General features: G+C 36.8%; 2 protein-coding genes across 2 annotated transcripts; both read left to right on the top strand.

Annotated features, from left to right (window-relative positions):
• On the top strand, positions 1–5,058 carry LOC107728604 (prolargin-like). Its single transcript, XM_016538832.1, has 3 exons — positions 1–280; positions 3,263–4,245; positions 4,325–5,058. The coding sequence occupies exons 2-3, from the start codon at positions 3,267–3,269 to the stop codon at positions 4,486–4,488; spliced, it is 1,143 nt and encodes a 380-aa protein (XP_016394318.1). The 5' UTR covers positions 1–280; positions 3,263–3,266; the 3' UTR covers positions 4,489–5,058.
• A 2,626-nt stretch (positions 5,059–7,684) lies between these two features.
• LOC107728601 (interleukin-20-like) lies at positions 7,685–11,483 on the top strand. The gene is made up of 5 exons (XM_016538828.1): positions 7,685–7,843; positions 8,371–8,433; positions 8,589–8,741; positions 9,907–9,981; positions 11,400–11,483. The coding sequence occupies exons 1-5, from the start codon at positions 7,685–7,687 to the stop codon at positions 11,481–11,483; spliced, it is 534 nt and encodes a 177-aa protein (XP_016394314.1).
• Positions 11,484–12,602: the final 1,119 nt, after the last annotated feature.

Raw genomic sequence — 12,602 nt, forward strand, 5'->3', positions numbered from 1 at the left:
AGAACAGATCCCGGTATTAAGGGATGGACGTTTCGATTTAATTTGAGGCACTTTCCCTGAAGGCGGGGCAGTGAGACAGAATTGTTGACCTTCAGAAGGAAAAGAGGGAACGACCCAATAGGCAGCCTGCTTAGCAGAGGAGAACAGGGGAAGTACGGAGGAAAGAGGGGGAAAGAAACAGAGTGAGAGAGGAGGAGAAAGCAAGGTGGGAGAGCAGAACTCTGTGAGAGTGAAGTGACAGCAAGAGGATTCATCAAACGAGGGCAGGAACCAGCAACAGGTAAGAAACCCTTTTTCTTTCTTCAAAACAATCATAAATCAGTCTCAAAGGAGACAAGCAACATAAATACATATATAATAATCAGGAAATCTGTGGATGCTGGCAAGAAATGGCATATGAATTTAGCCATTTCTTTAGTCCTAAAGTCTGCTTTCTCTAGCCAAGTGTCACTTATAAAAATTTAGTTAAAGCTTATAAAAATAATGGCATAATTACTTTGGCTGTTCACTCAGTACTTTCCGGTACTCTTGCACCTACTTCTTAGGGCTAAATTAATGTCCAGATTTTTCGCATTAACACCTCGGATTGCAGTGCTAAAACAGGTAGAAAAACGAAATAATTAAACAACTAATTATTAAAAATAGTTTCAAATAAAATAATCTGTAAACAATAATATAAAATATAAACATATACATGTAATAAATAAATATAATAATAAAAGCCTAAAAAGATAATAAAAACAAATGTAATTTAACAAAACAATCACGAATTATGCATTGTTCATTGTCCAGGTCTATCCTCCTGTCTAAACTATCAAAGTGTGTACATTTTAAGAAATGAGAAACCAGCTGAAAACAAAATGATGAAAATACCCAACAGTTTATAGCAGAGTCTGACTATAGGGATTCTATTAGGCATCTGTTACAATCATCAAACTTGCACCTGATATGTCAGGAGAAGCTTTTTCATTGATTTTCTGCTACGTTTTCATTAATCATATCAACTTCCTTGCTAGCAGACTTGTAATGTTTCTGGTCTGATCCATTTCTAAGCAAAACCATTATTCTCTTGGTTCAGAATTAATATATCCCAGAGACCTCTTTTGTCTTTTTCAACATCTTTCGACTAAATCTAAAACTCAACAGTTCCCTCCTATTTTGAGTCTTGCCAGCGCTGACTCATAACATGTTTTTGTTATTATGCATTTGTCTTATGCCTAGTAATGACCTAAATCTCCTTATATGGTCACAAACATAATTGAGCTTTGTCAATCAGCATTTCTGAATAAATCAGCTTTCCTCAAAGCCCAGATAGGATCACATTCTCATTTGCACCCCACCTAAAGCAGGCATGCAGAATAGAACTAAACAAATCAACACTTTCCCAGGTTTCCTTTCTCTCAAGGCCTGAGCGCTGCTGCCTGCTCTCCATGACCATGCAGCTGACACCCAGCCAGTCACTTTCAGCCAAACATCTGATTGTGATCATGCATCAGACCCGATGCACTGCTCCTTGTTTTGTGCCTGGGTGTGAGTCTCTGCATAGGCTGCATAAAAAAATCTAATTTCTCCAGTGAAATTATTTATCTAGGCTAAACAATGGAGTTGAACAGGGATGTTTTTAGGGTCTGACCCATCTAATCAAATCAAATCTAATATTAGACAATCATAACCCTGTGTAAACAAGCCTCACAGTGTTTACATCTGTAGACATAACCCACTAGGTTTATTAACCCAAATAAATCAACCCTGCTTAATATCATTTCACTTATTTTTACCATCAAGTTTCCAGCACAAAGTTTTTCACAAGTGCAGTATAAAAGAGTGATCAAAGGAAATTCCTGACGGGAGCTCAGGGCAGGAAAAAAGATGTTGAAATTTATCAGTCTGTTTATTTTACAAAACCATTTTCCACTGAACCATAGTAAGAACAATAATCTTCAACTTGAGATCACTTCCCAGCAGTCAACCTGCCAAAATATTTCTAAGAGTGGTTTAAAATCACTTATGAAATTATGAGGACCCTGAAAAAAGCCATGAATTCTGCTTTGGATCAGAACATTCCTAAAGGGAACATCTGGGCACTTCTCTAAAAATGGATGCTGAAGCACAGTTAGGTAATCAAGACAATGATCCAAAAGACATGCGACTCCAAAGTAGAAAAGCCACACAAAAAAAAAGCTAAATTAAAATGTTTTTTCCCACTCAAAGTTCAGACATAAACCCAAAAGAGATATGGCATACAATTGTAATGTATAAAAGCCCTTGCTTTATTTTTAATGGGATTGGATTAAAGTTAAAAGTCCAGCAAGACTGATATTGAATTACTGAAGCTTTGGTAGCAGTCATTGTTATCATATAGGAGTTAAGAAGCAGATAAAGAATCCTCAATGAGACTGTTTGGCCCGATGAGAGGCATTATTAACACAACAAGTTTTTGAAATATGAGTTATGTGAATAAATATTAATAAAAAAGAGTTCATATTGGCAACATGGCTCATCTTTATACTTTTTACAGCCTGCAAACTAACTTAATTATAAACTAATGACAAACATCCTAAAAACATTTCTGGCTAAGTGGGATGGCTACTCGGTTTGATCTAGATTTATAAGTATTAATCCTCTGAGTAATTATGTAATGTATTTGTTGTTCCAGCAATCGGCAATTAAACTGTGGTACTGACACACAGAGGTGCAGATAGCATAGTAACGCTGCAACTGTTCCAGCAATTGGTTTCCTCTAAGCTCCCCTGGGTGTTTAGCCTGTTTCCCTCATTAGGACTCACTCTTTCCTAGGTCTTACATTGCACAAAAGAGTCTTTATCAGAGGCCTGTGCAGAGAAACCTGTAAATCTAGAGCTGCTTTTTTTTCCAGCGTCTGTAGAAGTCATAATAATCCTGCCAAACTGGAAGAATACACGACTGCATGCTTTGACAAGGTTGACAGCAAAGATTAAAAGTCTGTAGCTCTGTCATGCAAAAAGAAACAGAATCACAGACACATGACACGTCTCCTGCAGAACTTCAAAAGAGATCTCAACGATGTTTTAAAAAAAGTGCTCTTGATTTTCCAAGAGACCAAAATCTACAGTCAAATCGACTTCTTATTTACCATCTTCCAAAATCAAACTAAAGCCTAAACCAAAGCCTAAAACTATTTGTTTCAATGTTTTAATTATTTTTAAAAAACGTAATTGTGAAAGAACTGTTCAGCGCAGGATAAAGCAAAATGACAATGTTTTCTTGCTGCTTCTCTGTTCAGGACCATGAAAGCTGGGCTTGCATACTGCTCTCTTCTTGTCCTTCTTCTGATCACGGATGTCTGTGGCCAGCGAAGACCAAGACCAAAGCCTGTCCGTCCATCTACCACCAGGAAACCTCCTGCTCCCAAGAAACCATCCCCTCCTGCCCCAAAATCTGAGCCCGAACCCCAGGAACCCACAGACTTTCCCCCTCCGATCCTAGGCCCCCCCTCTGAATTCCCAGACTGCCCCAGAGAGTGTTTCTGCCCACCATCTTACCCAAATGCCTTGTACTGTGAAAACCGCAACCTCCGGAAGGTCCCTGTCATCCCGTTCCGCACACACTACCTGTACCTACAGAACAACTACATTGACCAAGTAACTGCAGACCCCTTCAAAAACTGCACTGAGCTTAAGTGGATAAATCTTGGAAATAACCGCATTCGTTCGGTGGAGAAACAAGTGTTTGAGAAGCTTCCAAACCTCCTTTACCTTTATATGCAGAGGAACGAGCTAAAGGATGTGCCTGACGACTTGCCGGCCGGTCTGGAGCAACTTAGACTCAGCCGCAACCAAATATCAAAGATCCCTCCAGGAGCATTCAGCAAGATGGAACATCTCGCACTTCTGGATCTGCATCACAACAGGATCAGCGACAGCAGCTTGGGCAAGAACATCTTCAAAGATCTGAAGAACTTGATTCAGCTCAACCTGGCCCACAACATCCTCAGGAAGATGCCTGCGAATATACCGAAGAGCCTCTTCCAACTGTTCTTGGACAGAAATAACATTGAGGAGATTCCACAGGATTACTTTAAGGATTTCGCACACCTGGCCTTTGTGAGACTTAACTACAACCAGCTTAGCGACAAAGGTCTTCCAAAGTTGGTATTCAACGTGAGCTCGATGTTGGATTTGCATTTGTCCCATAACAAGCTGAGCACTATTCCCCTGTTCAACTCTGAGCTGGAGCAACTTCACCTCAACCACAATAACATTGAGAGTATGTATATGTACATTTCAATTTGTTACTGTGCCACAGAACATTTTCTCCAAAATAACACATTTGCTTATCTTTGCAGGTTTGAACGGCACTGAGATCTGTCCTTCTAACTCTTTCAACACGCATGATGAGAACGGAGCACCCAAACTGAGATACCTGCGTCTGGATGGCAATCACTTGAGTCCTCCCATCCCCTCAGATGTCATCATGTGCTTCAGACACCTTTATGCTATAGTAATGTAAGATGGTTTGAGTGATGAACAGATTCATAAATGCCTGTGCACAACTAGGCCTTCCTGTCTACTTGACAGTACTGATTGAATCAAACAGTACCGGAGATGCAAGTAAAGAACGCGTTTTTAAACAATGCAATTTTTTCCCTTTATGTTCAGGAATGTTTCATTGTGTAACCTAAAATCCTTCAGTGCATCATATTTATTGAATTTCTTGCCTTGAATACAACTGAGCATGAGTATTCTGCATTAAACGTTTCTATATGATTATACAAAACAGAAGAAGCAGCTATGGCTGAGTGGAATTAATTAAACCCTAAAAATAAAGGTACATTAATGGACGTATTGTGTGACAGACAACAAGCGTAGTTACAATTGAGGAATATATTGGTCTATATGGGGCAGACTAAAATACAATGAAACAAAATGATAAATGGGGGAATAACGTAACTACTGTGTAGTTGAACATGTCCTTAATGTGCCTGTGTTTTTAAGGTACTGTGTGTAGTCCTGCCTTTATCTTGTGTCAGTATTCTATATAAATAAATATGTATAAAATAAAATGTTCCAAAAAAGTCACTCGTAGAAAATGTAGAGTTTGCCTGCTATATTGCACACTTCACATAGCATAACACAGAATACAACAATAAAACTAGACAACAAGCAGATTTAGTGTATAATTTACTACACAGTCTTAAAAATAAAGGTTCCAGAAATGGGTTTTCGCAAAGATGCCATAGAAAAAACATTTTAAAAGAATCTTTCAGTGAACTGTTCTTAAAAGAACCCCTTTTTTCTTATACTTTTCCAAAGCCAAATTTACCTGGCACATTTTTCTTTTATGTTTATAGTGACACCTTGTGGGAACATTGTACATTACATTGAGTAACGGAAATTATATTGAGTTCTCCAATATAAGTTGAGTTGGGGGCAGTCGTGGCCTAAAGGCTAGAGAGTCGGACTTGTGACCTTCGAAGGTCGTGGGTTAGAGTCTCAGGTCTGGCAGGGATTGTAGGAGGGGGGAGTGAATAACCAGCTCTCTCTTCACCCTCAATACCACGACTGAGGTGAGACCACTGAGCAAGGCACCGATCCCCCAACTGCTCCCCGGGCGCCGCAGCATTGGCTGCCCACTGCTCCGAGTGTGTGTTCATGGTGTGTGTGTGTGTGTGTGTGTGTTCACTACTGTGTGTGTTTACTTGGATGGGTTAAATGCAGACTCAGAGCACAAATTCCGAGTATGGGACACCATACTTGGCCACACGTCACTTCGCTAAATGATTTATGCTATAAACAAAATAACCAATATATACACAAAAGAATTGTAAAACAAAACAAACTTTGTATGTAGATAAATTATGAAAATTGTAAATAGAAAACATGAAACTTTCAGAATAGGTATCACAAAGTGAACAACTTAAATCATTTAACATAACGCAACAGTACAACCAAGAACTTTTTATCCGGTAATATCTATTAATGAGAAATTATTAATGTTTTATTAGTGTATTCTCTTCCTGCTCACTGACTGCAAATGAATTTAGTGTTTCAACATCTTTAAAATTTTAAACTGTTATTCAAAAAAGTATTTCATGTAATTTGTTTCCTTGCTGGGCAAAGAAGTATTTCCACACACAGCTACCTGTACTGTTGCATTACTGGTTTGATTGGCAAGCATTCAGAGCAACCATCGTTAGGAAGGACAAAAAGAAAACAAACTGCCTGCAGCATCAGGAAACAGAGCAAGAAAGGTCTGAACTTATTTCCTATCAATGGAGCCCAACAGTAGCAGAAATAGCATTCTACTGGATCATGTACTTTTAAAAGCAAGCAATGCTCGTCATTTCATTGATTATGAAATAACCAGTAAACAAACTTAACACAACACATAACACAATAATGTAGGAAAGAAATAAGTTGTCCCGTTTAGAAAAAAATTTATATAAATAAACTAAACGTCAAATATGAAAATGATTTTTGTGAGCTGCGCTGAAAGGTAAAAAAAAAAAGACACTTGATTGAAAAGGAAACTCCGACTTTTTTTTTTGTCAGTCTTTATCAGATGCAATGATTTAAACACATGTAATGATGTAGAGATGCCGGTAAAGATAAAGCTAGTACTAAATGTCCTAGGTTTAAATTTCAGAAGTGATATGACGAACGCTTATCACTTGACCAAGTCCCTTATCCCCAAGAAGGCCCCTGGGGGACTGTCCCTGTGGTAAGTGTATATAGTAATGTGCCTTTTAAATGAAGGCTGCTAAATAAAGAATAACCAAATGATGAAACGATGAGTAAAAGCAGTGTGCAGTCTTTCTTCCTCGTTATTATTTAGAAAAGTTATTATTTATAATTTTTAAAATGTAAATACAAAAATGACCAATAGTTATCAATTCCTGACAAAATAATATCAAAAGTAGGGTCAGTAAAATGTGTTTTGAAAGAAATGAATGTTTATTCAGAAAGGATGCTTTAAATTGACCAAAAGTAATTGTAAAGACTTTTACATTGTTACAAAAAAGAAAAGAAAATTACATTCCTCAAAGAATCCTGAAGAAGAGGGAAAAAAAGCTTTCCACAAAAATATTAAGTGTAACTGTTTGATGATAATTAGAAATATCGAGCATCAAATCAGCATTTTAGAATGATTTCTGACAGATCACGTGACACTGAAGACAGAAATACTTCACAATATTACTGTCTTTTTGATCGAATAAATGCAGTCTTGGTAAGCATAAGAAACATCTTTCAAAAATTTTAAATAATCTTACCCCAAAATTTTAAATGGTAGTTTATAATATATATAATTGCACAGTATAACATGCCACTACAGGTATAGTAAGATTATGTATGTCACTAATTATTTGAACGGAAATCCTTCATCCCTTCACGCCAATTCCCATAGTGATGAATTAATATTCTTGCAAAGACATGCACTTCCTTTTACTGTAATGGGAGGTAGAAGAGAATCAAGGAATACCTGTAGAAATTCCCCTCCTGTCCCACTATAAGAGCACCTGCCATTACCATGCAGAGGTGCACATCATTCTATGAAGAAAAAACACCTGGACCTTGGACATCACCAGGTAATAGCATTTTTATTTCATCCTATACAAGACACATACATTATTACATTTATGTAGCACATATATGCTTATGTTTGACTGTCTTTTCTTTTTATCTCAGGCTGAACTGTCAGTAGCATAATGAAGGACTCGTTCATCATATATAGCATGTTTGTATGCACCATGCTGTGTGGTCTATGGGACACAGCCCAGGGTCGGAGACTTCACTTGGGCAGTTGTGAAGTGAACATACACACGCATGAACTCAGGCACCACTTCCAGCACATCCGGCAAAGCATGGTGAGCACGTTTACAGTGTCATGCATTAGTTTTAGCATTTCCTTCTGTTAAAATATCTGCTGGTGGTTTGATGCATGCTAAACATGTATAAATGCGCCACGTCAATTTCCCACCATAACAACGACGTCATTGGTGATGACGTCAATGGGATTTCTTGACAGGTTTGACATGTCAACCAACAGGTTATTGATTTATTTGATGTTCTCCTAGAACTCTGCATGACTAAATCAAAAGAACAGCATGTGGCAAGACATGCTTTTTCATGTTTCGGTTTTGGGTTCAACATGCCAATGACTTTTAAGCATGACAAAGCAAAAAAAAAAGCAAAAGGAATACATCAGTCAACCCATGGAAACTCCTGCCAATGTCTTCAGCTCTTTGTCAAGTTGATGAATCATATCTCTGGCAAAAACGGAGCAGAAAATTCACATGTAAACAAAGCCATTTTTGAGGTGGCCTTATTTTATTGCGTCTGTGGTTTGAAGTGCAACAGTAATGCAATCTGATAATATCTTGTGTTTTGACAGATTTCAGGAGACGATCACAAGGGAATCAGATTACTTAGAAAAGATATGATGCACAGTTTACAGGTAACATTTTTTTTTTTTTTTAACAGATTTATTTATTTTTTTGCAGGGCCTGTAGCATTAAAACCTTGGTAGAATCAACTTATCAATTAAAATGTACCACATATTACATAAGACTATCAAAAAATCTGTGATTTATGTGTCTTCCCCATTATTAGGCTACAGAAAGCTGCTGTTTCCTCAGGCAACTCCTTCACTTCTACATGGATAAAGTTTTTATCAACTACACCAGCAGTCATTCCCTACATCGCAGAACCACCAGCGTTCTGGCCAACTCCTTCCTCAGTATCACCAAGGACCTGCGAGTGTGTGTATGTAACACTATTAGTTAAAGAATGTTTTCATTGTAAGACTGGGAAAAAATTGGAAAAGTCCCACACACTGTTGTAACTCACAAATCTTTTTACAAAGATCAAGGTCAAAGACCTTCCTTTGGCATTTGAATGGCATCAGAATTCCCTGCAGAGGATCTTTGACTAAAACACTGCTGGGTCATAAAAATTTGTAAGCTACAATATTTGGGACTTTTCTACTGTTTCCATTTTACTGACTCTGACCTACAGGTGCATCTCAATAAATTAGAATGTCGTGGAAAAGTTCATTTATTTCAGTAATTCAACTCAAATTGTGAAACTCGTGTATTAAATAAATTCAATGCACACAGACTGAAGTAGTTTAAGTCTTTGGTTCTTTTAATTGTGATGATTTTGGCTCACATTTAACAAAAACCCACCAACTCACTATCTCAACAAATTAGAATACTCCATAAGACCAATAAAAAAAAACATTTTTAATGAATTGTTGGCCTTCTGGAAAGTATGTTAATTTACTGTACATGTACTCAATACTTGGAGGGGGTTCCTTTTGCTTTAATTACTGCCTCAACTCGGCATGGCATGGAGGTGATCAGTTTGTGGCACTACTGAGGTGGTATGGAAGCCCAGGTTTCTTTGACAGTGGCCTTCAGCTCATCTGCATTTTTTGGTCTCTTGTTTCTCATTTTCCTCTTGACAATACCCCATAGATTCTCTATGGGGTTCAGGTCTGGTGAGTTTGCTGGCCAGTCAAGCACACCAACACCATGGTCATTTAACCAACTTTTGGTGCTTTTGGCAGTGTGAGCAGGTGCCAAATCCTGCTGGAAAATGAAATCAGCATCTTCAAAAAGCTGATCTCTGTGTGCATTGAATTTATTTAATACACGAGTTTCACAATTTGAGTTGAATTACTGAAATAAATGAACTTTTCCACGACATTCTAATTTATTGAGATGCACCTGTACATACCTGTCTGCGAATAAACGTGCAAGTTTGATTATCAATAAGCAAGTGTAAATGAAATTTAACTATGTGTATGTTAGAATATTTGTGAAGGATTAGGGGCAGGTATAAGCACAGGAATAAAGATAGAGAGATGTAGTTGGAAAGCTTTTAGCAGACTAATCTAATCATGTCACTGTTTCTGTCTATCCAAAAGCATGCTAATGCACAATGTGAGTGCGGGGAAGATGCCAAACTAAAACTCACAGGCATTCAAACCACGTATGACAAGGTAAGAGACGTAATTCACTGACAGGACACACGATAACTACACTCTTAAAAATAAAGGTGCTTTAAAGGTTCTTCACAGCGATGCCATAGAAGAACCATTTTTGGTTCCACAAAGAACCATTCAGTCAAACGTTCTTTAAAGAACCATCTCTTTCTTACCTTTTTTATAATCTGAAGAACCTTCTTTCGCCACAAAGAACCTTTTGTGAAACAGAAAGGTTCTTCAGATGTTAAAGGTTCTTTATGGAACCATTTAGACAAAAAAGGTTCTTCTATGGCATCGTGAAGCACCTTTATTTGGAGAGACGCACATGCTTAGAACCTTCTGTCGCCACAAAGAACCTTTTGTGAAACAGACAGGTTCTTCAGATGTTAAAGGATTTTCATGGAACCATTTAGACAAAAAGGTTCTTCTATGGCATCGTGAAGCACCTTTATTTTTAAGAGTGTAGGCCTGCCAACACAGACTGTAAAAAGCTTTTAACACCCATCATCCATGAAATTTGTATCTTCTATTTTAGGTTATTACATATTTTATTTAATCTGACAATACTTATACTCTCAGCCAGTGTTGGGTGTAATTAGATACTCTAATTTAATTACTTTCCCTTGAACAAGTAAAGTAAGGGATTACTCTTATTTTTTCTGTAATTTAATTACAGTTACTTCTTATGTAATTGAACTTAATACTGTGTATAGACTGTAGAACATTTATACACAATACAATAGTGGATTTAATCTCAATTTAAAGTCTAACCTTAAAACACATACTTTTTATGTACCCTTCTCACTTTAAATACTTTGGTGAGTTAAGAATATTGGCAACACTTTAGTGTCCAGTTCTCACTATTGACTAGTTGGTTATTAACATGAATATTACTAGATACTGGCTGTTTATTATTACTTAAAAACACATATTAATGTCTTGTTCTGCAAGACCTTATTCTAAATCCTTAATCCTACCCAAATCTTAAACTTTACAACTACTTTGCTAAGAATTAATAAGCAGTAAGTAGGAGTATATTGAGGCAAAAGTCATAGTTAATAGTTAGTTAATAGTGAGAATTTGACGCTAATCTAAAGTGTGACCAGAATTATGTAGTTACGTGAAAGAATTAAAAGAACCATTTCATGTCTATCCTTGTATCATTAACATGTCGAGGTTGATATAGGATTTAGAAAGTAATAAATAATTAAATACTTTTTGGAGAGCGTAATTTGTGCAGTAATCTAATTACACTGTTGAAGATGTAATTAGTAACTAGTAATTGATTACTTTTTAGAGTAACTTACCCAACACTGCTCTCAGCTCGTTTTAACACACTTTAAATACATTCCACCAAATTCTACAGACTTTCCCCCCACAATCAGAACAAATCAGAAAATTATAGAAAAAATAATTGTCTTTTTGTCTTTCAGCTTGATCAGGCATCAGGAGCAGTGAAGGCTATCGGAGAGCTGGATTCACTACTTGAATGGATAGAAAGTTTCCAGCACCACTGATAATACACCAAGACCAAGCCAGATATTTATTACAGTTCTAAAACAGGGACAGCTGCATAGATTCAAGAATAAAGAATCTTTCCTGCTTGACTCTAAAAACAGAATAATTTATTTATAATTAACTATATTTCTTAGCATATTTGCATGATGTATAAATGTCATGCTGCAAAGTAGACCTTTGCGGTCATTTGTGATCTGTGATTTCCATTGTATTGTCGTCTTTATAAAAATATGTAATTTATAAAATAAAGATATATTTAAGCTGTTATGACTCACCTGTTTTACCACAAAATCGATTCAGATTAATTGAAAGCCATTATAGGAAATCACTCAAGAACTGATGCTTCATATGAAGAGTTTTGCATCATAACAGCAAACATAAGTAACCGTATATGTTTGTCATGTTTATGCTAACTGATGCTAAGAGCTGACGCATACTGTTTCTGCAGGTAATCACTCTGTGTTTTCTGACAGACCTTTTTATCAGGTGGCTACAGAAACATAAACCGCACTGACTTTCAATTTAGGTAACAGGTTCAAGACCGTTCAAGATATCGAGGCACTAATGCGTCATACCACGTCCAATTCTGATTTAATTATTAATAGAAAGTAACAGCAAAACAGTGGTAAGAAAGAGAAAGAAAATGAATGACACAACACTTCTGTTAAATGTTGCTGTACAACTGAATTAGGAATACCACTTGACTATACTACGAAACAGCAGAAGAATCTAGTAGGAACAGTATTCATCCATGCATCCATTTTCCAAACCACTTCACCTCTGTGAGTTCATGGCAATGCTGGAGCCTAAGTAAGAGTAGTATGCTATTCCTAATTCAGCAGCACCTTACATACTTTCAACAAGCATCCTTACTGACATCTAGTGGCCAGTAGTGGTATAAAACGTTGCAAAAACAGAGATTTGCTAGTGGGATATCATATATTTAGACTACTAAATATTACTAAATGAGACGATGAAAGTAAAGTAAAGCCAGTTTAATATTGCATTTCTATATTTACTTATGCAAACTGCTTACCAGTGGAAATAATAAAACATTCCACCTAATTGTGAAGCGATCAATCATAAGGAAGAAAATTCTGCTTTAAAAAAGTGCTAAA

Source organism: Sinocyclocheilus rhinocerous, unplaced genomic scaffold (genome assembly GCF_001515625.1).
Source record: "Sinocyclocheilus rhinocerous isolate Xijiao unplaced genomic scaffold, SAMN03320098_v1.1 scaffold757, whole genome shotgun sequence".
Classification (NCBI taxonomy): domain Eukaryota; kingdom Metazoa; phylum Chordata; class Actinopteri; order Cypriniformes; family Cyprinidae; genus Sinocyclocheilus; species Sinocyclocheilus rhinocerous.